General features: G+C 40.0%; 1 protein-coding gene across 2 annotated transcripts in view; it reads right to left on the bottom strand.

Moving 5' to 3' along the window:
- Positions 1-1,269: 1,269 nt before the first annotated feature.
- The window catches only part of TENT4B (terminal nucleotidyltransferase 4B), a 61,773-nt gene continuing 36,880 nt past the window's right edge, over positions 1,270-26,162 (bottom strand). Inside the window, exons 2-12 of one of the 2 annotated variants that reach the window (XM_027092129.1) lie at positions 17,965-18,088; positions 16,218-16,264; positions 14,675-14,795; positions 13,464-13,571; positions 10,719-10,847; positions 9,749-9,962; positions 7,881-8,007; positions 7,673-7,776; positions 7,390-7,577; positions 5,074-5,238; positions 1,270-3,913 (exon numbers count right to left, since the gene is read on the bottom strand). In XM_027092129.1, the coding sequence (XP_026947930.1) occupies positions 3,737-3,913; positions 5,074-5,238; positions 7,390-7,577; positions 7,673-7,776; positions 7,881-8,007; positions 9,749-9,962; positions 10,719-10,847; positions 13,464-13,571; positions 14,675-14,795; positions 16,218-16,264; positions 17,965-18,088 (1,504 nt within the window). In that variant the 3' untranslated portion in view covers positions 1,270-3,736. The remainder of the gene's footprint in view (positions 3,914-5,073; positions 5,239-7,389; positions 7,578-7,672; positions 7,777-7,880; positions 8,008-9,748; positions 9,963-10,718; positions 10,848-13,463; positions 13,572-14,674; positions 14,796-16,217; positions 16,265-17,964; positions 18,089-26,162) is intronic. The other variant, XM_027092130.1, reaches the window with a different exon arrangement.

Below are 26,162 nucleotides of genomic sequence, written 5' to 3'. Positions count from 1 at the left end.
CAAAATACTTTACGAGAATGTTGCTTTCCACTAATTCAATGAGAGTAAATTAATGAGAGTAAGAACTGATGGATAAGCATAAACTCTTCTGATTATTAATTCTGACATTTTAATATTTATCACAGCAAAATTGGGAATATTTTTTATACTTTACCATTTAATGCCTGAAAAGTTAACTGAGAAGCAACCAACTTCCTATCAACATTCCAAGTTAGTGACTGAAACACTGAGAAATCAACAGCGTCTGATAACTGAGGGAACTGCTTGGTTTCAAACTCTAGATGGATATTAAAGTTGAGAAGATACGTCATGAACAATAAAAATAGCAGCAAAACTTATCAATAATACCCATGGTGAGTCCTAGGGATTTCTACAGAGCAACTTAAAAAACTACGTCCTAGTCATCGGGGAGGTCTTTGCAATGGATACACGTCACAGCAATAGGGTCCTGCAGCTCAGAGCAGCCATACTCTCTCGTGACCCACCTACAGTTCAGAACCCCCAAACACTAGGCCATAGCTTAAGGCAATGAAAAGAAAACACAAGGAGATTTAAGACTCCAGAGGAAAAAAGGCTATTAAAAATGCTCTCCCTACCGCACGTGTTTTGCTCTGTGAAGACTTTATCCGGGAATATCTGGAGCCAAAGCAAATGACCTAAATATTAAACCTAAGTATTAATGAGAGGCTCAAAATGCAAGGAAATGTAAAACACTCAAAACAGGACAAAAGTATAATATGATCAACTGGTGAAGACTGGAGGGCGACTACATGTCAAACCAGTGGATCCCACAGATCAGAGCTAGCCTTGCAAGCCACGCACATCTCCAAACAGATCAAAGACACTAAAAACTGGGCACCTTCACGGACACCTTCAAAATGGAAGAAAAAATGCATTGACCTTTATCATCAAAGCATAACCACTCAGGTTTTGTGCTGACACCTCTTTGACCCATCAGCACCTCTAAAAACCAGTATTTTGAAAAGTTTATTATGACTTTTTAAGGAGCTTCCACACCAGCCAGGTACACATACGCCACTGCCAGAGAAATGTCACCACAGTGAGGCTGGATTTGTAAAACCCCATTCTACAAGTACTAGCAAAGGCAGGTTATGACGCATGGATATGGATGGACTACAATATTTAAATGGCATGTTTCTGACATAGTCACAAAATCTTTATAGAAACTATTTAAACTCAGAAAAGAAAAAAGACAGGAGTCAAATACAGAGATGAAATGTACAAAACAAATGAGCAGGCAAACTAAAAGTTCTTGAAAGTATTTTACTTCAGGTTGAAAAATGAACAGCTTCCACACCGTTCATTGCAAGATACACAGTATTCACGAATACAATGCTGGTCATTTGAGGAAATGTACACACCTCAATTTCTCCTTCATGCTTTTCTTTTAGAAAGATACTGTTTACCAAAAAGAAACGTCAGCAGTACAGGAAAAACTATTTTCCCAATAAATTTACGAAAACCTAAGATTCCCAATGGAATCAAGATTATCTTCCCGCTACCACCACCTTAATATAATCACATGCTTATTAAAACACTAATATCTGCACCCTAAGAGTACATTTACTTTCAACAATGAGGGTGATTCTTTAAAAAAAAAACTTCAGTGTGGTAAATGTAACATGGATCTCTGCAAGTATTAAGTGTCTGAAATAGGCAGCTAATACTGGATTTAATATTATTTCATAAATAATTGTTCCCTTAGCAGTAAACATAAGTCTACACATTCACAATAGTCCTAGAAAATAAATACTGTGATTATGCACAATGTTATGACAAACTAGTTTCAAAAAACAGAAGCTCAACATCTTGATAAAAATTCTGATCAGAATAAAATGTGACTCTAAAATTTAAAACATTGTCAAAATAACATCACATTTAAAATCTTCCACGGTTTACACAAGTATTATGAACTTCCAGTTTTGGAACACATTTTTTTGTTGTGAATTAAAATACGAACTCATTGAAAACTGTTAATTTCAGTGATGACATCAGTTTTGGTCTTATTTTAGCATTATTTTCTTTATAAAAAGTTGCACTAAATGTCCATTAATGGTCTGATTGGTCTTCAGTATTTCATAAACATACATAAAAGAAATTCCTAAAAGCCAATAGTACTTTATATGTATATATTTATAAAAGAATCTCATCTCAGAAATGGCTGTAATTAACAGAGCCAGACATAGTGATGCTGAACATAAAGAGTGTTCACCTTGAAAGAAAGCGTTTTCAGAAATATCACTTACATTCTATTAAATACTTCCAACCGAGTTTCAAACTCAACATGTGATGAATAACAGAATTACACATCTCATTTGCACTCAAAACTGACCATAACCAAAATTTACAGCATGATTGAAACAAGCCAATGTTTAAAAAAGTTTTAATTAAAGATAACAATTCCATGAAAGGAGAGGATAAAGAATGGGATGACAAGAAGTATTTGGTCTTAATAAGGCAATACAAAATAGATCCATTATCAAAGACCATTTAATTTTTAAAGATCAACAATACCAAAAGCATAAAGTGGAGTATAAGAAAATAGTTTTTTATAAGTATGATTTAATTAAAGCTGTTTACAGTTATTCTCTCCCACAGTAGTTAAGCATGAATTTAAAAAAGAGTAAGAGATGAGAAAAACAAGCACACGCAGCACACAGGGTTAGAGGAGCCAGCATGCAACGTCTGTGGAACTCGAGGTTTCCCTGCAACAGGAATGGGACCAGACGTGGGTGGCCTTTTTTTTTTTTCCTATTAGGAAGAAAAGAAAAAAAAAAAAAGACTGCAAAGGAAACAAACACAAAGTCATGTAATTGCCCATTGCCCAAGACGACAGCACTATAGAAAACAGTTGCAAGTCAATTCTTAGAGATGACTAGAGATTTTTCAGTGTTTACACAAAAGTACATAGTACGTATGTTCTTTTTTGTTTGTTTTTTGTTTTTTTACAAAATAAAGTAAACGTCATTTGCCACCATAACCTTTTCTTTAGAGAGGAAAATTTTTGCAGCAGGTCACAAGGGTTCTATTAAGTCATTTCAATGTTGAGGAAACAAATTGAGTAATAGAACTAATCACTTCCCTATAGATGGATGTTAAGATGACAATTCAGATTATTTTTCAAACTAATCCTGAGAAAAATCTGTTTACAATTTAAACAGTAATGTTATGTAAAAAGTATTAACAAATCCACTATTACAAATATCAATTTCCTATATGGTCATCTATATATACACACAATAAAATGGTAAATATATGCAAAAATATTAAAAAAAAAAAACATGCACAGATCACTTTCCCCTTTGAAATCTGGACTTCCTATAAGATACCTGTGTTTTCCTTCCCCACCCCGTCCTCTGAAATTGTTTCTTGTTTCTGTCACCCTACCCACACTGAATACTATTCCCTATAACTCTGCATAAAGCCAATGAGAAATAGATTTATTTTACATTCAAGCTTTAAATCTTAAAATGACCCTGTTATAGCATATGACTTATCAAATGAGCAGCCTTTTTTTCCCCCCTTTTTTGCGTGCTTTTTGTTTTTGCAGTTGTCAGTCTTCATGATCCATTCCGTGGCGAGCTGGGAAAAAACGCAGTTGCTAAATCAACGTCTGAACAGTGTAAGGCTCCCGAATGTTTCCCAGGAGTCCCTATCCAACTGTCCTGAGCATGAGATCATTGCACACAGAAGACAGTCCATCGTACAACGCCGACTATCTACAAAGGTCTGAGAGGGGGGCGTCCCTCTTGTGTTTCCTCTTTTTGCCATGGTAATACTGATTATTTGATTTGCCTTGATGTTGTTTGTTTGTCATCAAGGAACCATGGCTTGTTTGGGTTGTACCTTGGAAGCCTTTGCTGGAAGAACGAAAGAGCCTTGCTGATCCATGCTGCAGAGAAGGAAAGCGGTCAAAAAGACATCAGTATTGCAGATTCAACAGAGCACTGGCTAAGACCTACCTCGGGGAGCTTTCATAACTAGGAACACGCTGACTTATCTAGCAGGCAGAAAACGATGCTACAGGGGTTAACTCTCTCGGGCTCTAAAACTTTTAAATATCAAAAAACATAGACCACTTCTTCTGTTAAGAAGAAGCCCTGTCTTCTTAACAGAGTATATGCAATGTAAGGCTTTTCTTAAGGAGCCTATCAACCGATACACCACGTAACAAATGGCATTACTGGAAGAAGCTGTCAGACATGCAGGTGTGTTGCCAGGTCAGGGGTCATCACAGCCGGCCACTCCTTTCCTGCTATCACGTGTCACTTTAATTGCCATTTCTAAACGAGTCTGTGTTTGGTGCACATGACTACAGGTAAAGTGGATTCTGCGAGTCAAGTCACACATGAGGTGACTGACATTAACAGTCAATCTGTACTGCCAAGGGGCCTTCCCCAGGGTCCCTGATGTACTGGGAGAGGGTGTGATGGCCTTAGGCCAGAGTCTAGTACGAAATGACTTCTTCCCCTCGTTTTGATTCATTATTCACGATGAATAAAATTTCAGGCAACTGAAAAGCTTCCAATAGAGTGTCTCTGTGGCCTTTTTAAGTCAAAGCTAAAGCTAGTCAGCTGACCATGGCTGACTGCTGTCTGATCATTTCAACACAGGCAACCAGGTATTGAATTTTAAAATAAAAAAGGATACATTATTCCCAGATGTGCACAACACTGCAATGAGGTCATGCAAAAACTTCAAGTGAGTTTACTTCAAGTACAGCTGAAACTTTGTATAACTTGAAGCAATTTTTTTTTATGCTGAATCTGTAATAAGGTGGGTTGGCCGGGACATCTTATAAGGACCAGGTGCTAGATTCCCACAAAGGTTTATGTTACAATGGTGTCTCACAAAGATCCTCAGGACATCCTGTTACTAGAAGCACTGTCATGCTTTGGCACCTCTTAGAACAAAATATGTTTGTTTTTTAACCTAGAGCTTTCTTTAAACCCATAATGTGTATGAATACATATGTATATATGTACATGCACGTACAAAACTCTAAATATTCTATACGCAATATTAACAATCAAAAACACAAATTCCACACACCTGGGATTTGTTGGTGCTGTTGGATATGTTAGTGGTCTGGGTGCTCTGCATTTTCCCGCCTGCCTGAGAGGACTCCAAGGACACATCCTGCGACCCTACCCGGTTCCCAGTGGACGGGCGGCAGAGCAGCTGTTTCGGGGTTTTGCACGGTGTCGCGTCGGAATCCTAACACAAGTCACATGAATTATAATGTGACACAGTAATAATTTAGACATTCAATATTAAGAAAGGAAAAGAACTTCAGCTAAGCACTCTCTGGACTAAGTCTAATAAATATTTGGGAGTTAAAGGAAGCACACTGAGGAATTTATAAAATTAACTGCTTAAGTTTTCTTCCAAACATTTAAAGTGGCTTATTCTATCAGAGGGTTTCTGTTCATTGTTAAATCCACTGCCCACGCCTGACCTTGTTAATCGGCCTTGAAGGAGCTCATAGAGGTCCAAGTTTATTTGCATTTTTATTTACAGAAAATGAACCATGGTATAGTGGAAAGAGCATGGTAAAGAGTGAGGACCTAGGTCCCGGTCCCTGATTCAATGTCTTCAACCAAATACAAAACAGTCATTTTACAAAGCTCGGTCTCTCAGAGTCTGCGATGACAAGTCAGTGCTCCCTGCACCGAACACACCGAGTGGACCAGACTTCCCAGAGACACCGGTCTGAGCCCACCTGTTTCTGGGCTGCTGGGGCCGTGACTGCTACTCTTTCCTCAGCTCTCCCTTTCCGCTCACACTCTGCCCAGCATTTCAGAGACACATACTCTCAGTCCCTAAGGCGCCCTCTCGAGGCTGTGTCTGCTTTCGCCCCTCTGCGTCTGTGACATCTAGCTCAGCATTCTGTCCTCCACAGCTCTGCTCTAGGAACCACAACTGCCCACAGGTAGATCCTGCATGTGAGCGTTTACGACTCCATTATGATAAACGGTCATCGTCGACAACGAAAAACTACGCCTCTTCCATATTTACAATTTTTTTTTTTTTTTTTTTTTTTGCAGTACGCGGGCCTCTCAAAGCGTTGTGGCCTCTCCCATTGTGGAGCACAGGCTCCGGACGTGCCTGCTCAGCGGCCATGGCTCACGGGCCCAACCGCTCCGCGGCATGTGGGATCTTCCGGGACCGGGACACAAACCCGCATCCCCTGCATCGGCAGGCGGACTCTCAACCACTGCGCCACCAGGGAAGCCCTCCTCTTCCATATTTAGATTATTTTGTTATACACTTAATGAAGCCAATAAAGCCCATTTTATTAACAGATCTTGATTTTAAGTAAACTCAGGATAAGACAGAAAGTAGATTAGGGATTTCCAGGGCACAGGGGGAGAGAATAAATTAGGGATTGCTAATAGGTTTGTTTTTGGGGTGATGGAAATGTCCTGGAATTAGATAGTGGTATAGCTGCACAATATTATAAATATGCTAAAAGAAAACCACTTAAGTTGTACATTTCTAAATGGTGAACAAGAGAGTATATATCCCATTTATATAAAATTTTGAAACAGACAAAACTAATCTATGGTATTAGAAAATCGTAGTGGTGGTTACCTCTGAGGGTAAGATTGGGAATTTACTTGAAAACATCATGAGGGAACTCTTGGGGTGATGGTAATTGTCTGTATCTTGTTAGGATTTGGTGTTACACATGTGTATGCATTTGTTAAAATTTAGTAAATGTATAATTAAGATTTCCTTATATGTTAATTTTATATCAAAAGAGAAAACTGGACAAACACTGAACTGTGGTTAATGACAAGCACACAACAGTACTTTGTGGGAAATGTGCTAATGTCTGCAATACTTTGAAATGTATCAAAGAATAAGATGAACTGGTGAATGAATGGACAGCTCTGTGATAAGCCAGTAAAATGTTAATGGTAGAATCTAGTGGTGGTGTATATGGATGTTCACTAAAATCCTTTCACTTTTGGCTGTATGCTTGAAAATTTGAACACAATGTTGAGAAAAAGTATAATCATAGGGCTTCCCTGGTGGCGCAGTGGTTGAGAGTCCGCCTGCCGATGCAGGGGACGCGGGTTCGTGCCCCGGTCCGGGAGGATCCCACATGCCGCGGAGCGGCTGGGCCCGTGGGCCATGGCCACTGAGCTTGCGCGTCCGGAGCCTGTGCTCCGCAACGGGAGAGGCGACAACAGTGAGAGGCCCGCGTACTGCAAGAAAAAAAAAAAAAAAGTACAATCATAAAGTTATTAAAATTTCCCAGGAACAAATAAGAAAATGAGCTAGCCTTGGCTCTCTAGATAGAGTTACCCCCAACAGAACTCCTAAGGGTCTAGGTTTAGAAAACAACGTCTTCATACTTACGACGTCACTAGAGCTGGACTGTGTAGCGGAAGAGGAAGACACTGGACCTGATGAAGAGTTTGAAGAGTGTTTACTAACAGATTCCGAAGTTTTACTTCTACATTTTCCAAGGGCTTCATTTTCTTCAGATAGATTATTATTACATTTATCTAACTGCTGAGTATCTACTATCAAGGTAACACCATTTCCTGAAAGAGTGGCAAAAGATTGGAAAACGTTTCTTCCCATTAAGCACACACAACACAGAAAAGCCTCTAATACTCAATCGATGAAAAACTCTTACCATTGCATGAAGGCTCAGGCCTATTCTGCAAGCCCCACTGCTTTGATATCCAGTCTCTATATGTGGCAACTTCATCTGTTACTCTAATTATTCTACCTAATATGCTGCAAGTGTTTAAAAAAAAAAAAAGAGGGGAGGTACATTAATTTGAAGATAAGAAGCCACAACCAATTTTGACCCGATGGGCTGATTTTAGTTAAACTTTTACCTCTCCGTTTCGTTGTTGGGATAGTACTTTGCTATTGGCGATACAGCATGACTCAGAACAACGTAGGCATAATCAAAGGCCTGTTTCACTTGCATGGCCCCATATGAACTCCTTCCAACATCATTACCTTTAAAAGAAATATATACATAAGATATTAAAACTTACCGTGGCTTAAAATGAACTAAATGTTCGTGAGCCCTCTTCTGGGAGAGCAAGGGCACTCACTATCCTGCTAGAGCGGCACTCAGAATCTGAGCTGTCAGTCGGTCCCACAGCTCCCCAGACTCTATAAACGCGTGCATCACGCATAAATATGTTCTTATGTCATATAAATTGCCTAAATGTCTTCTGGCCCAACAGGACTATCCCATACACAGTCATGCAAATAAAAGAAGTAACTGCCTGGTTTTGCCTAAGAGGGAAACCAAGCTAAATTATAAATACTTATTTTTTGCTTGGTAGGTATACAGACATCTCCTTCACTAAATTATGAGCTTCTAAAAAGCAAGGACCATCTTGCTGAAAAAAACTTTGTGTCCTTTATGTAGGGTAGGCTCCCAGTAAACATTTCCTCAATGAATAAACACAGAACTTTCTTTTTTTTATTGGCCGCATTGCGCGGCATATGGAATCCTAGTTCCCCAACCAGGGATCGAACCTGAGCCCCCTACATTGGAAGGGCAGAGTCTTAACCACTGGACCGCCAGGGAAGTCACCACACAGAACTATTAATGTTTATAAGATGGCTCACCAAGCCAGAAAAGGGCTCCTAGGTAGCTACTCTATCTCTTAACTCCCTTTCCTTACTCATTTTCAAGGCCAATACTTTAAAAGCAAATGACTAAAAGCATTTCCATTGAAGTCCGATAACACGGAATCTAAATATTTTACAATTATATCAGGAAAAAATATTGCCCAGAAAAACTAGGATACAAGCAAGCAAACACAGCATCATGAAAGCACAGGAGGAATTCATTTTCTGCTCACTTTTAAGCCAACATAAAGCTGGAAAAAGCACAGGGAGACTATGCAAAATTAAAAAGAAGGGGTCCAAAGGGAAACTAAACTATCTCTTGGTACCCTTTCCCTCATGAATTCTGAGACATATGAGCGAGCTCACTCCCTCTAAGGACCTCAAAATCCTCACTTAAAGCGCCGTTTGACACCTGGTTAGCATCAGAAGCAGTGAGGATGCAAGAAAGAAGAAAAATGGAACCAAACTGGAGGTGCACAAACCCACCCATATAGTTAATACCCATTCTCCTTTGCCTTTAAGAGTCGAATGGATTCCACTCCCAAATCAACTCATTTGAAAGTATGCAATGTGTTTTCCTGCTGTGTGTGTGTGTTTATGTTCATGTGTTTGCTTATAAAATATTTTGAGGGCTTCCCTGGTGGCGCAGTGGTTGAGAGTCCGCCTGCCGATGCAGGGGACACGGGTTCGTGCCCCGGTCCGGGAAGATCCCACATACCGCGGAGCGGCTGGGCCCGTGAGCCATGGCCGCTGAGCCTGCGCGTCCGGAGCCTGTGCTCCGCAACGGGAGAGGCCACAACAGTGAGAGGCCCGCGTACCGCAAAAAAATATATATATATATTTTGAGGGAAAAAAAAATGACTACTACAAGTTAACGCTTAAGTTTTCATCTGAAGAGAGTTTAAAGTACAATGTGATGACTGACAATGCCCTTTTCTTTCTTTTTCTTTTTTTGGCCGCACTGCGAGGCCTGCGGGATCTCAGTTCCCCCGACCAGGGATTGAACCCAGGCCCTCAGCAGTGAAAGCGTGGAGTGAGTCCTAACCACTGGACTGCCATGGAATTCCCAATGCCTTTTTCTTTGAATGTCCATAAATTTACCTAAATTCAATACCTGGTTGTAAAGGATCTTCAATATAAAGCATGGATGGCCTGTAGCCATCTAGCATATTTTTCTGTACTTCATCTTTGGCCACATAGGAACCACCATCCTTTATCCGGATGCCAGTCTTTAAATAATTGAAGTGTCGTCCATATAATTCAAAAAATTCTATTAAGAGAACACCATAGTTTGTATTGGGGATGCAAGCATCTTCCCTGGGATGTAACTAAAATGAGAAGAGAAGAAAAAGAATTATATTGGACTTCCTCTAAATTCAAGGTGAGGATAATAAATGACATTCTAACTTCTATAAACAGTATTATTATAATTTTGCCTTAGCATAGCAGCCAATAGGTCATGGAGTCAGAGCAGGCTAATCATAATAGTACTTCTGTTATAGACAACCTAAATTAAAGCCCCATGGGTGTGGGGGGACCTGGTGGGGGACAATTTATAAGGCTGAATTTTACAGCTGCCCCCGGATGCTGAGAGCGCGGGCTTGGCCCAACATCAGGGAAGTCATTCTGACTCACCAGCGAGTCACGCAGTTGGCAACACTGCGCCACATAAATACTAAATACGCTCACTGACGAGACTAAGACTTCTAACTCATCTTAACCAGACAGCAAATCTCAACTCCAGCTAAACTTACAAGAGTAGTTGCTTAGAAGACATTCTTAATTTTGGCCTTTGTGTTACTATTTACACCTATGGAAACCACACCATACTTTTGCATGCTAAAATTTGCAGTGAAAAGTCTCAAAAATACGAGAGCACACGGGATTAAAAATAAATATTCTTCCCTAGGGATTTTAAAGTACTTATTTGCTAAATTATAAAAAGGTACCTAGTTTAAAGGGAAAAGTCGTAAGTAATCAAGGGAAACACTCTAATTAGAGCTTGATTTAAATTTTTTCCAAAATGATTCCCAACTGATTTATTTTAAAAAATGTTTAGTGTACACTAGTATGGTATAACTTACCTGAAGGAAACTCACTGCCATTAAAAAGAGACTATAAGAACCAATTCCACCTGTAAATACTTCATTAAGGTCCCTCTGTAATAAGAACTGTTTCAATACTAAAACCAAGTATGGTAATACAGGATATTTCTGGAAAAGAAAATTGTATTTTCAATGAATTCCTACATCAATAACAGCTCTAAGCATTAACAGCATATATGGTCTCTAAGTATAAACTGGTCCTTACATTACAAACTTTGGTGGACATATGTAATATACTTAATTTTCTATTTTAAAAACAAGCTATAAAAAAGTAAGCTATAAGTAATTAAGGATTGTCTCCTCACATCTAAAATCTAAAACATGTAGACGTAAATGACAGCAGCCAAGCACTCACTACAGGACAGAAACGCTAGCAATACATATTTTGTGACACTCATTTATGACCATTACCGAATAATATTCAATTATAAATAGGTAACAGAAACAGTACAGGACAATGTCTCAATTCTTTTTTTTTTTTTTTTTTTTTTTTGGCCACACCTCCCAGCTTGCAGGATCTTAGTTCCCCGACCAGGGGTCGAATCCAGGCCCCATGTAGTGAAAGCGCAGAGTCCTAACCACTGGACCGCCAGGGAATTCCCATCTCTTGAAGCACTAAATCAGTGGGGTTTTAAAGAATCACTTCTTGCAGGCGGCACTCCAGAGGCAGACCAGGGTCCTTCAGACGATTCTGCAGAGCCCAGAAGCAGGAGCCATCCTGCCTGCTGTTCTCCATGCGGGAGGGTGAACACACAGACCCACCTTCTGTGCTTTACAAAGAAGGGTGAGAACGTCCATGCTGGCCAATAGGGAGAGTGTGAGTCTGTCTGTCACTCAGGCACACACTCATTAAGTTCTCTCCACAAGCCAGGCCCTAGGCTAGGGATGCTGAGGGGAACAAAGCAAGCACAAACATCGAGAAAGAAGTCAACAGCCATCACCTAGGGCGGCAGAATTACTAGTGATTTCCACTCTTTTCTTGACACTTACAATGGAAACAAACTGCTTCCATAAGAAAGAAAAAAGTTTAAACTTTTGCAAATCATGTCGAAGTAAGCAGGCACGAGAAACAACAAAAATATGGAGAAATAATCATTTTTAAACACTACAGCTGAACTCAGAAATATAGTCTCTTTAAAGAACAACTAGGCAAATTTCCAACAGAATTTTTTCTGCATATATCCTCTGACCCAGCAATTCCACTTCCGGGAATCTTCCTACAATTTATTAGTGTAAAGAAAGATGTAGGCATGGAAGGATGTCCACCAAGCACTTTCTGTAACAGAAAAAACCACTGGAAGCAACACCGGGAACTGCTACACAAAGCACAATAATCCTGACGAGGGACAAGCATGTAGTCAGTGAAAAGAATGAAGGAACCCTGACTGTGCTGATACAGAAAAACCCACCAAAATATTAAGTTAGGAAAAAAGTATTAGACATCTTGTATATAGCGCGCTATATTCCTTTTGTTAAACATTTCAAGAAGAGGATAAAAAGCAAAGAAAAAAAGCCGAGGAAGGCACATCCTATGAAGCTGGTCTAAGCATGTAAGGTGTAAGGGTGACTCACTTTTCACTACGCTTTTATACTGGTAAGATTTTTTATCATACTATTATCCTCAATTTTTAAAAAAGTTTCTTTCTGGTGAAAAGAAATTTTATACACACCCAATACCTCCAAAAGAGTGGGATTACAGATAATATTTCTTTTCTTTTTCTGCTTTTCTATACTCTGCTCATTCATACAAGAATATAATGTTTACCACAGGAGAGTTAAAATTTTTTCTGACATAAAAAGAAAAGGTGAACCTGAAGAGCTGCTAAAAAAAAAAAACATCGTGGGGGCTTCCCTGGTGGCACAGTGGTTAAGAATCTGCCTGCCAATGCAGGGTTCGAGCCCTGGTCCGGGAAGATCCCACATGCCACGGAGCAACTAAGCCCGTGAGCCACAACTACTGAGCCTGTGCTCTAGAGCCCGCGTGCTGCCACTACTGAGCCCATGCGACACAACTACTGAAGCCCGCGTGCTCTAGGGCCTGTGCTCCGCAACAAGAGAAGCCACTGCAGTGAGAAGCCCGCGTACCGCAACGAAGAGTAGCCCCCCCGCTCTCAGCAGCTAGAGAAAACCGCGTGCAGCAGAGAAGACCCAATGCAGCCAAAAATTAAATAAACGAATAAAATAAATAAATTTATTTTTTAAAAAAAACATTGTGAATGGAGAGAAATGATATTCTACATAAGCCAAAGCAGTTCACAGTTTTAGTTTTGGGAGAAAAAAGCTGATGGATTTAAGCATGTGAAATGTGCTGAAGATGATGTTGACAAATTCTGCACTATCTGGGAAGAAAACAGAATAAGCAGAAACAGACTTAAACCACTTCAAGATAAGATAAGGACACCTGCAGGACCTATCTTACAGGTGACTTGGGGATTAAAATCTAGAAAAGGCTCCCTAGAGAGGGTCTTAATCTGAACTCTTGGAGAGAAGTTCTTCAAAAGCTTCCTCAACCCTTAATTCTTACTTGAGGTCACATTATAAATTACTGATTATTACAAGCAGATTCAAGGAAAGTAAACCCACTGCACAGAAAAGAAGCATTTGTCAGCGATACACATAGAAAAATAGTTTAGCCAAGTATATCAGAACACCACCACAACAGAATCTCAAAACACAACTCCATTTCTAACATTTTCACTGAATAAACACTATAAATTCTCTGACCTTGGTAAAATCTTTGATGAGATCAGCTGCTCTCACACCATTCTGTACATTAAAGCTGATATCAACTTTCACTTCGGTAAAAGAATCTGTTAATTTAATAATAGGTACCTAGAAAGAGAAGACAGGTAAGATTTAAATACTTTAACCAAATTAAATGACAAGATCAGGGGATGGAAGGTTATCAGACCTGAGGTCTTCACCTCCTCATGAGGACATAAAAACACGGAGTACTCTGAACCCTCCGCACCATAGCTGACTTGGCTTTCTAGATATTTTACATATTTAGCACTAACCTCATGCAATATATTTGTAGTTTCTACTAACTGAGAGTTTTGAAATCAGGTAACAAAAATGTTCTCAACATCAATATACTTTGGAGAACAGTTTCCAACTCAAGAAAATCCAGAATTATGAACGTCAGCCCACAGCGCCGAACCGTTTCCAATAAGAAAACTGCTAGATTCTTAAGTCACACGCAGTAAGTCGCTGGCCTTTTTGGTCAGTTTTGCAAACAGCCCAAAAAACAACCTAACAAGAGAACTTAAAATGTAAGAATGATTCTCAAAAGAAAAATGATAGGATGATTTATATGCGATATCAGGAATTCTTAAAAAAAAAAAAAAAAAAAAAGCTCTATTTCTACCATGCATTAGAAAACTCAGGCCAGCAAACTTTGTGTACCGAACTGGATTTCCAAATTAACAGCTTTTAATAAAAAACAGTACAAGTTGTTTTGCTCTAATAAAACCTAATATGCAAAAATCCAAACTTCTAAAATAGACATATTTATTTCTAAAATGAGCTTCTGTGAAAATTCTTTAATGTCCATTCCGTTAGTTAAAATATGACTTGATTTACAAAATTTCAATTAATACAATTCTTCAAGGATACAAAATATGATAGAAAAGCAACAGCTGTACAACTATAAACTTTATCAGATATCCACATTTTTACTTATGTTTTTTATATGAAAAAATCTCTACAGTATTATGTATGATAAATTGAATAATATTTTTTAAAGAAATGTACAACCAGAATAATTCATTTGTCTCACAAACACAACTTTTTATGTACAAACACTGTGATCATGAACAAAAGGAAGGAATAATTCACTCCCAATCCGACGGTGCTCACCAAAATTAAATTTTAATTTTACAAGTTTCATGTATAAGTAACCTAGAGAGTTTAAGATGAAATGTTGAAGAACTTACAGTTGCTTTGTCTAGAACTTTCACCGAATCCTCATCTGCAACCTTATGCTTCCGAAGAGCTTCTTCTAGGGTCCAGAGGGGTAGGTTCTCCCACTTCCCAAACACCACAAGATCGATGTCACTGAACACAGAGCACACACAAGAGTTGTTTCAAGAAGTGAGAAACTGTACTTACTTTAACTCATTCAAGCTACAGACAGCAGGTTAGTACAATGGAACTCTATTTCTCACCCTGCCCATGAAGACTAAATGTGTTGGTGAGGACTGTTTTTAGAGAGGAAGTGGAAACTGGTGATTTTAACAACCTCCTCCTTCTCCTGGTCATTTCCCGGGGTGATTTTAAAAGAAATAACACCTCAAAAACACCAGTTAACGTTTCCTGTTCATAAAGGCTTCTGGTACTAAAAAACTTAAGACCTTCCAAGTGAATGAGGTTAACTGATTGTGACTCACATTATTAAGTATAAAAAGCAAGATGCAGGCAGTGTATCTAGTATGCTACCATTTGTGTACAAAAGGAAGAAACACACATTTCCTTTTATATGCATAGAATATCTCTGGAAGGATATGCAAAGAACTGGTAATAGCAGCTCCTCCAAGGAGAGAAACTGGGGGAGAGAGGTGGGATCCAGACTTTTCATTGTAATTATGTGTGTGCTCTTTTCAAATCTGAACTAGGTAAATGTAGTACTGTTCATAACATTTAATTAAATTATTAGAAAGAGTGACTCAGGTTTTGCTGAGGCTCAGAACTTAAATAAGGAAAAATATTAATGGACTCAAATTGAATATTTTATGGCTTTTGTAGGCCTAAGACAGCAATGGGAAGAATGGAAATTGCTAGGATCCATCCACTTTAACACATTTTAAGTTTGGGTAAAGTAGAGTGAATCAAACTCAAATGAAAAACATGATGGGTGCCTATAGTGCGCTTGACCATTTGTTAAAAGGGTAAATCTCAGGTTGAGTGCTCTTACCACAATAAAAACAAAAACATCATAAATGTTTTTGCTTCGTAAAGACCACAGCATTTCAATTCTTAGAGGACGGGTACTCACTCCTCAAGGAAGTCTTACTAACCCCCAAAATCACCCCCAACACACACACCCCACCCCCAGCTATGGGCCAAGACAGCCCTCATTTGAGAAGACCGAAACAAACAAGAGGCCTGAAAAGACCAAGACTTCCCTCAGAGAAGAGTCTGTACCCTGATTTTCTGAATCAGAACACTGGAACAGGAGCTAATAGTATGAGTTCTCAATAAAAAATGAGAGACCTGGCATTCCAGAGAATACAAAGTTCTAGAGCATAATCAGGTGTTTTACCATAATATGACATTAACATCTGTGTTAGTGGGTTAAGTTACAGGGTTGAGCAGTTCTCTGCAGTGATATTCTACTTCAAGATAATTCAAATAAAATACAGGTAAGTGAATTTTTGTTTCATAAACCTGCTTTGTTTCCACTCTTACACATTCAACAGTCAAAGCGCATACACTCTAAAAAAATGTACAATCCCTTATAAGTGCCATAAATGTACTAACCTAGTAGGTAAATACAGGCCAGTTTTAAAACTTCCAAATATCTGGACCTAAAAGAGAAAAAATTGTTATATTAAAATATCAGATGAAAAGCCACCAAGCTATGGAGAAATGCAGGGTTTTGCCACCCTCTACTGGTAATTTTTAGTACTACAAGAGCATTTTTTTTTCTAACACCATGCTTTCATGAAGCGGGATCCCGTGGCTTATAGGCAGACATTCGGAATATAGCTTAAACTTATTAGGTTCAAATATCAAATATGTAGACTTAAATAGAAACCTCTCAAAAGTAATGTTCAGGTCACTAATGTTTCCTGATAATCTAGAGATATAATCACAAATCCTTAACTTTTGTTCTCTCAAAAGGAATCTTCATAAAGATTACTGAAGGGTCAGACTACTTCAGTTCCAGGACAAGTGCCAGCCTGTAGGCCATCTCCACAGAGAACACCAGGCACTGTCATTATAACATCATGCTGTGGCATAAAATCAGGACATATCCTATCTCAAACCACAGAGAACAGTGGAAGACTCAGGCAAATATGTGTTTGCAAGTAATTGCAATAAAGGATGAACAATGAAAACAGTTCAACTTTTGAGGTGAGATGGACCCAGGAACCTAATCACAGCCTCGTGCGCCTCATCTGCAAAAAAATTGTGGATAAAATCCCCCACCTCAGAAGGAGGAGGACTGATTTAGATCAGGGTTTCTCCACTTCAGCACTGCTGGCTTCTGGGGCAGATAATTCTTTGTGTTGAGGAGCTGTCCTGTGCATCATGTGATGTTTAGCAACCTCCCTGGCCTCTACTCATTATATGCCAGGAGCACCTCACCAGTCACGATAATAAAAAATGTCTCTGACATTGCCAGATGCCTCCTGGGGGAGAAACTTGTCCCCAGTTGAAAGCTGTCAATCTAGATCACATGGGAGGAACAACGTGGCATACAGTGGCTGCTCAATAAAATATTGCTAGTGTCCTCCCCTCTTCCCTGTACCTACAGTATCTTATTTGAAGCTTCTTTGTTTTGCCAACTGGAACAGAAAAACTTCCCTGGCTTCACCTTTACCAGCCCATGACGGAGTCTAAAGAAAAGCTATACAACACAATGTACAATGTAATGGATTCTAGTAAGTTACTTCTTCGAATGCACAAAATTGTACAACAGACCCTCAAAGGAGCCCTAAAAAGTGAGCGTCCACAATAAGAACCACAAATAAGCAGAGGAAATCTTGGGCAAAAGTTTTGTTCACTGGGTGGGAGCTATACTGGGAGGCAAGGAGTGATTAGAAAAAGAGAAGAAAACAGCAGTTTCAGGAAAGTAGAACACACGCCTGCATTAGCCTAGGAAAACGAATTTCAAATGACATAAGAAATTCCTACTTGACATCTTCATTCAGCTGTACACAATTATGTAATGTTCATACTGACAGGCTGGAACAAAATAGTAACAGCGTTTTGATACATCACATCCAAGTAACCCACTACTACAAGGAAGCTTTATTTGTCTTTCCTCTCTTTATAGTAATGATTCCCCAAAATAGTTTGCAGTTAGTAGCTGCTATTCAGTACTGCAAAGAAACAGTTTTAAGTAAGTCATCCAATTCAATGCAAATAATTAGGAAGCCCAAAATTCTAAAAGCTGAAGAAAATTCTTTGCTTTTAACATTTCATTAGATCACAACTCGACAGATGCACATACACAGGGATATTACCACCTAAGCACCCATCTACCCAGACAGGTACTCACGTCAGCACTGGGCCAGAGTTCCTTGATCACACTCTCGATCCTGTTCACCACCTCCATCCGCATCTTCTCCTCCTCTGGTCTTGGAGACATGTATTCATAAAAATCACTTATTTCTTCATGCAGACTGAAACAAAAAAGCAGAAAAGTTAATATGAGCGGGGCCAGACTAATAAGAAATCACTAGCTTAAATAATCTTCCCTAATTAAGTCTATAAGATAACTCAGCTGATGATTTTACATTCATAGATTTCTCACCTTAATTTTAAAGTTACAGTTCATGCTAAAATGGGAACGTACAAAATTTAATCAGAATGCCAAAATAAATAAAACAAGAAATTCCAAATTCCAAGAAGCCTTAATAGAAGTGTACCAGCAGCTCTCACAGCACGTATTTATCTGCCTGTGCAGAGTATTTGCCGGGTGCTGGTGATTTTTAAATTTCTTAAATTTCAAGTGTAAGGCCTGGCCTCTGCCTTTACACTTCTGATCCAGTAGCTATGAACACAAGAAGATACAGAATCTAGGTGACAAAGACAAGCTTCCTGGCAGTGCGGATGACCCTCTAACCCCTCTGTAATCCATTCCTCACAGGAGCAAAACAGCGTGTCTTTCATAATGTTTGCTTAGTGAATTAAGTGTCAAATGAATAGGTCAGCCAGTGAATATCAGCAAAGACCTGAAAAGAATGGCTGGCAGACAAGGCTCCACGAAGGAGCTAAGAAGACTTCCAGAGACCGAGAGGTACGAGGCACACTCAGGGAGCACCGAGCAAAGGGCACAGCCTGTGGCGGAGGGAGGAGTAAAGGGAGGAACAGCAGCTGAGAGGAAGGCAGCACCTGATGACAGCAGGCTTTGAACGAAAAGCTAAGAAGTTCAGACCTTCCCCGGTGGTAACGGAACTATTTAAATGCTTCTGAGAGGGACCCGGGAAAGACTGACTTAAAAAATGGAGCATTTTAAGAAGATTCATCTGGCAGTGGTGCAAACAATGGATTGGGAAAGAGACGAGACTGGAGGCGGAGGAATGGCTCATAAATTACTGCAACTGTAGAAGAACTAACTAGCTGAAGGCCTGGAGGATGGTGGAAGGAAAGAAATGGGCTCCAGAAGCGCCACACACACGGACACAATGGCTGGGCCGCAGGGCATGACCAGCAATGGAAAGACAGGAGCGGGGACACCTGCAAGGGCTGAGGCCTGAGCGGCTGGGGGCATCAATGAACAAGATGAAAGGAAAAACTAGGCTGGCTGAGGGGCTGGGTGTAGTCAATTACTACTGCAGAATAGAAGAAGACGAAAATAGCATTCCTTAACAAGCTGGCGCAACTGTGAAGAGCTACCTCTAGGAGGGAAAACTGAATATAAAACGGGAGGAAATCTGCTAAACTTGTGTTGGTCGCAGACAAGGTGGGAGGCCGGGCTCCAGATAGCTGGAGGTAAGCCAGAGTGAGGTTGTGCTCATGGTGTCTCAGTCTAGCACAGCTGTGATGGACCAGGAAGCCAGGAGAAGGGCACTAGTTAAATAGCAATGGGTGCCAAGTGCCAGAGGGGAGCATGCTGGGGGGCAGTGGTAGGCAGTGCAGCCTCGAAGTAACAGAATCTGGAAGGAGGGGTGTGCCCGCAGCGGCAAGCCCATCTAGGTCCAGAGCGGGTCCGGGATTCACAGGAAGCTAGAAACACCAGGAGATCCAAAATGGTTCTAAAGAAAGGAAAGAAAAATGTCTAAGTCCCAACCTCCGCCGGCTATAACATTTAAAATGTGGCTGAGTAAGCAATCAACAGTTTCTGCCTCTTCTGATGTTTTATTTTTAGACAGAGTCCAAAAAACTTGAGTTCCAGAGTCCAAAAAACTTGAGTTCCAGACTCAGGCTCTGCCTGAGGGCAGCTATGTTCTTTTTGAAAAGCAACTGACACTTTCTGGCCTTGGTGTCCTCAGGCACGACCAAGGGGTTGGCAACAGGGAGCCGTCTCAGCCCCTTCGTTTCAAATCCTGGGCCATTTGGTAAGGAATGATTTATAGCGGCGTTCTGCCTGTTCACTGCGCAATACCACAGAAAACTGGATTTTAAAACTCCAGGGAGTTCTGCAGGTGGAATCAAGTCTTCCTTGGTATGCTTCTAGGTACCCTGGGATCTTCTGATTTACTTTTAAGCTTCCCAGGTTTTAATATATTCTCTAAGGTTATCCCCTTTGGCTTCTTAAAGACAACAGCTAAAATGACTAGTCATTACAGAGTTTACAGCTTGCTTTTTACTCTTCTGCACTTTTGGCAGGGATGAGGGCCACAAATAAACAACAAAATAAATGGACTTCTTATCTAACTGGATCACTTGCTATGTATCAGAGTTTATTTGTGGTTTGAAAGCATATCACTGTAGAATACTTCCATTTTAACCAATGGAAAAAACCTCCTAAATTTGACTGTTATCTATTCTACAAAGGCCCACTTACACATTTTCTAACTCAAATACAGGCAAAAAATATTTAGCCTGTCTTCCAGTTAATCTTCAAGTCATATGAAACTAAGTAAGAACACTACCGAGCGCCTATGTTCAGGGCATTACAAGGAAAAAGGCTAGTCACACATGATCCTGGCACTGGGTAGTTTCCATCTAATGACGAAAAGAAATACTCATTTGAAGTAGTTTTGTGATGTGTAATATATATATTACGCACTGTTCCACCACAGGCAGGTTGCAGATGAACAGGAGTGCTTTCCAATGATGATAGCTTCGGGAAATGGAAAGGGGTTGCCTTGCAAGGTAGTAAGGTCCCCGTCACTACAAGTATAAATAAAAAAAACTAGATGACCATGAAGCAAACAAAGGTCTTATAAGAGATTTCTGAACTTGGTAAAAAGTGGAGAAGATTCTAAAATTCCTATTTATCACTAGGCTTTTAGGTTTCTAATTAGCACATTAATTTGGAGACAAGATATTACAGTTTTACGTGACAAATCCTTAAATCAAGACTACCCTAAACTTTAAAAATCCATGGAACCATCTTCCCATTTAGGAAAATATGGTTCTACAGCTTATCTGTAGATTTGCATTTGCCATATTGGAAGGGGGAAAGAGGAATAAAGGAAAAAGGGAGGGCTTTTAAAACAAAAACGTACTGGAACAGTAAGAACAAGAGAACCCATCTCAAGCCTGCCAGGGTCATCTCTTTACCCACACCAAACACAAACATCACTACCTATATCTCGTCTATATTTAACTAGCTACTTATAAAATGCTTAAAGAACTAAGTGAGAAATGTTGGTATAATTAGGAAATAAATTTCCAGTAAAGATTTTTAAATAATTCTGAGGGGCTCTATCCCTGTGGACTACATAATTTTACTGGCATGGTGCCATGTATATCTAGGGGCTTCAAAAATCCTGAAGGAACTGAATCCCATTTTTGGAGTAACTACTGCATGCCTGGCACACTTCTGAGTGACATGATGACCTAATAAAGGCTGGAAACTAGAGAAACTTTGCAAGTTTGCTTTCACATATTAATGCAACTTTATGCCTCTGAAATCAATGACTCAGAGAAAACTTTAGTTTCTCCCACATCTGGGTCAAAACTCAATATGATTAATTAGTAAATATTGCTGTATGCTACATACGCAGCCTTACGGTTTCTCAACTTAAATTAATAAAATACAACTCTCCTGTGATCAAAATTCCTGAGTGATCAAAACACAGTGCCCTCTATCAGGATATCAATGTTTTCTTTTTATAAGATAAAGTGAGCATGAAAGCACACCCACTCCCTGTTTTTAAAGGAAAAGTACATAATAGAAAAGCAATATGATAAAGTAGGTGCTGCTATACAACTGGAGAGGATACCACCCCCCAAAAAACAGAATCAAAATTAATTTGCTGGGGTAAAATTTACATTAATCTCAAAATTAATGATAATACAAAAATTTAAAGTGACAAGGAAGAAATATCAACAAAAATAGCTTCTGTATTTTAAAAAGTACAACCCCACAGATAATTTAGGTCAAAACAGAGACATGAAAAAAAAAAAAATTGCTTCTGCTCTGAGAAAAGTTCCACCAGGGAGAAATGTTAGCCTTTCAAAATGGCCCTCAAAGGCTCCGTTTCTCTGGCTATCAAAGGGAAGACCTGCTTCACACCCTTTCAGCTGGGTTGCCCAGGGTGGCGGTGTGAGTCTCTAAGGAGCTTCTGTACCCTCAAAACCAGAGGCAACATGGCAGTCTCCCTGATGCCTCCAGGCCAAGGCAGGCAGATCACCCACTGCTGGCCCCGCTGCTCAACACTGCCCCCTGCAGTTCAGCCAAAATCTGTTCAGGGGCTAACCCTGCTTCCTGAGGGACAGCTGTCCAGCTTGCAATGTGCCTGAAAACACTGCCACATCAAGGGCAAGCTTTCCAGTTTCCATAACTGAAGTCCTCATTAATTATAACTTCAGATTTACATGAAGGCATTGACAAAGTTCTATTCAATTACTTCCCCCCCCCAAATTTTAAGATTAATAATAACCAATTTTGACAAGGACATATGGAAAAGGCACTCACATGCTGTATGTAAAAATATAAATTACTACAACCTCTCCAGAGGTTGTTGTATTAATCAGTGATAAATAATGCTTATATAAATAATTTTTAAAATCCCATTATTTCATTAAAATCAGGATCTGGAAGAGTATCTTATCTGCAGTCCCATGTTTACTGCAGCATTATTCACAATAGCCAAGATATGGAAACAACCGAAATGTACACTGACAGATGAACAGATAAAGAAAACATGGTCTATATCTATAATGACATGTTATTCAGCCTTAAAAAAGGAAATCTTGCCATTTGCAACATAGACAAACCTGAAGGACATTATGTTAAGTAAAATAAGCCAATCAGAGAAAGACACATACTGCATGATTCCACTTATAGGCAATGTTTAAAACAAACTCACAGAAGCAGAGAACAGAATGGTGGATGCCAGGGGCTGGCATAGGGGTGTGGGTGGGGAGTTGTTCAATGGGTATACAGTCTCAGTTAAACAAGATGAATAAGTTCTATAGACATGCTGTACAACACAGTGTCTATAGTTAACAATACTGTGTTATGCACTTAAAAATTTGTTAAGAGGGTAGATTTCATGTTGTATTCGAACCACAAAACAAGTGAGGGACACAAGGAAACTTTTGCAGGCGCTGGATATCTATTACCTTGACTGCAGTAATGGTTTCATGGGGGGATGCGTATGTCCAAACTCATCCAGTTGAATATCTGCATGAAATACATGCAGGTTTTTGTAAAGCTGTTTAAAAACAAATCCCCTTCTTTTCACCCTTCAGAAATATTTCCATGAGGGAACAAGGATATTCACCACAGCACGATTTAGGATACTAAATAATTGAGAAACAGCTTCGATGTCCATCAATGGGATCCAATTAAATAATCATAGGAGTACTCATTGACCTTCCCTTGAACTATAGCCAATAACCCATTAAAAAGAATGATGAAGAGCTAAATGAGCCGAGAGAGAAAGATCCAAGATTTGTTATGTTTAAAAGAAAGGATCCCTTTCATGTACATTAAAAAGACACACACGGGGACTTCCCCGGTGGTCCAGCGGGTAAGACTCCATGCTCCCAATGCAGGGGGCCCAGGTTCGATCCCTGGTCAGGGAAAGAGATCCCACATGCCGCAACGAAGATCCCGCGCGCCACAGCTAAGACCCGGCGCAGCCAAATAAATAAATAAAATAAATTTTAAAAAATAAAATAAAGTAATAAAAACACACACACAAAGAGAGAGAGTCACCATATGTTTCTATTTGCATTACAAGTTTTCTGGAAGGAGAACTGTTAACAGTGATGGCTGTGGGGACAGGGCATGGCAGGAGAGGTAGGGACACTTTAGTTTTTTATTTCATATCACTCTGTATAATCTTGTAATTTTTTTAAAACCACTAGTGCTTATTTGTTTGTCTGCTTTTCTAACAGGAATCATCATTATCTGTTGGGCGAGATTACAGGTCACTTGTCATCGTCTTTATATTTTCCATGTGAAAAATACACACGTGTATTTCCCCAAAGCTTTGCCCCACAGAACATGGTCTATATACCATACTGTTTATGGTGACTAAACCTGGTGAGTGAATTTGGGGCTGGGAAGAGACTCACTTTTTTTAAAGTATACACTGATATATATATAGTCTATCATTTAAAATGCATACACGTTAATTACCATTGTATATTTTTATAACAAGGAAAAATATCATTAAAGAAAATTAACACTTAAAGGAAAAAGACTCAGCTTACTCTAATAATCGAGCTTTGCAGACCAAAAGGCTACACACCAGGCAGCTGGAAGACTTGAGCAGAGAGGGGACCCCAAACCCGGGCACGCAGCAACTGACACATGACACAGTTGGGAAGTTACGTCATGCATGATGCAGTGAGTATAGTAGTAAGTTTCTGCTGCTGTCTGACTCACCCCTTCTAGGGACTTAAATCTGTGTGTATATGCAAGACAAATTTCTGGAAGAATACATAAAAACTGCTCGCAGTGGTTTCCTCTGGGGGGAGGGGGTGGGACTGAGGTCTGAGGTAGAGGGATTTATACAGCCTTTTGTACTGTTTGATTTTTTTCAAATGCAAGTAGGCACCAAAAGAAGTGAATAACAGCAAGCCCTGAGGCAATCCCTAGAGCAGTCTGAGTGACATCTTCAGGAGGCTCTAGAATCTGATTTTTACAAAGAAATTGTCACACACACACACACACACACACACACACACACACGTCCTATATTTCCGGCTGCCGGCTAGACTCCTCTACCTATATGTCACCTCAAACTCATTCAAAATGAAATTCCTTGTCTTCTTCCAAAACCTAGCCTTCCTGCTTGCATTTTCTTCCCTGAGTTATTGTTTCCCCAAAATGGAAACCAAACTGGTCTCCCTGCCCCTAGCTTTTCCCTTCTCTGGGCCATCTTCCACGTGATCACCCTTCCTCAAGCTATCTGTGTCATTTCCTGATGCCTCTTCCCCCCCAGTACAGCCACAAAGAACTGTGCTGGTACACGCCAGGCCTCCTCAAGAGCCCCGCCCTTGTACAGGCAGGCCCTGTGCCTGGAACACCTTTTTACTCAGCCTTTGCGAGCTCCACTAGCACCTCCTCAGTCAAGTTCCCAGAAGCAGTGTCACTTCAGCTCCTCCGCAGCGCTCCTGCCCCTCTAGTCTTAGTCCTACCTCCTGCCCAGCAGTCAATCCAAGCGAGTTCACAGCAGATGCCCTGCTCACAGGCCTCCCTGCTCCGACTCGACTCTCCGAGGCAGCTCTGTGTCCCCAGACCCAGGACACAGTACGGAAAAGCACTTCTTGAGGAAGGGACCCTCAGCTGACATATGTACATCTACCCACACCCACGTCCACATGTCATAAAACTTCATGTCAGGCATAGAAGATAAGAATTTTTATTTTAGGCGCTAAATATAGGAGTTCACACAAATAGGAAACACACTTACATACTAGAACACTTGAGAGAGAGTGTGAAAGGGATTTCCTGTCAGGAGACAGCGCAGGGCTTTCGTTCATGTCTCTTAGCCATTTGCCCCCAGACCTATCTGAAGAGGTGAGACGTTCTTCCCTCAAAAAAGCATTAGGAAAAAGTTGTCTTCAAGTAGAAACAAATGCCAAAGGCATTTATAACCAGGGGAACATGAAGCTTCTTTCTTCACAGCTCTATCTCACCATAATTCACTTCCAATATTTTAAAATCAAATTGGCAGTCTTACACTTCAAATAGGGACAACTCAGTTGAGAATTTAACAGTGAGAAGACATGGTATTTGAGGGTCATGTTATCCACAAAAAACAAAACTAACGTAATAAAAACCAAATTTGACAGATTTTTGGCAGTAAAATTATATTTAAACACATACATCAGGATCTGAGATTAAGAATACCAGGTTTTATTTTGGTTGTAATCAAGAGAAAAAACAATAATATATAAAAGCACTAAAGAGAAGCAATTTTAAAAACCCTGAAGTTATAATAAAAATAACTGAACCTGGGGCTTCCCTGGCGGTCCAGTGGTTAAGACTCCCCTGCCTCCAGTGCAGGGGGCACAGGTTTGATCCCTGGTTGGGGAACTAAGATCCCACGTGCCACGCACGTGGCATGGGAAGGAAAGAAAGGAAAGAAAGGGAGGGGGAGGGGGAGGGGGAGGGGGAGGGGG

Source organism: Aethalodelphis obliquidens, unplaced genomic scaffold (genome assembly GCF_003676395.1).
Source record: "Aethalodelphis obliquidens isolate GAN/ISIS:26980383/991018 unplaced genomic scaffold, ASM367639v1 scaffold75, whole genome shotgun sequence".
Classification (NCBI taxonomy): Eukaryota; Metazoa; Chordata; class Mammalia; order Artiodactyla; family Delphinidae; genus Aethalodelphis; species Aethalodelphis obliquidens.
The sequence above is the reverse complement of the archived record's forward strand: the minus strand, read 5'-3'. Positions and strand labels throughout refer to the sequence as shown.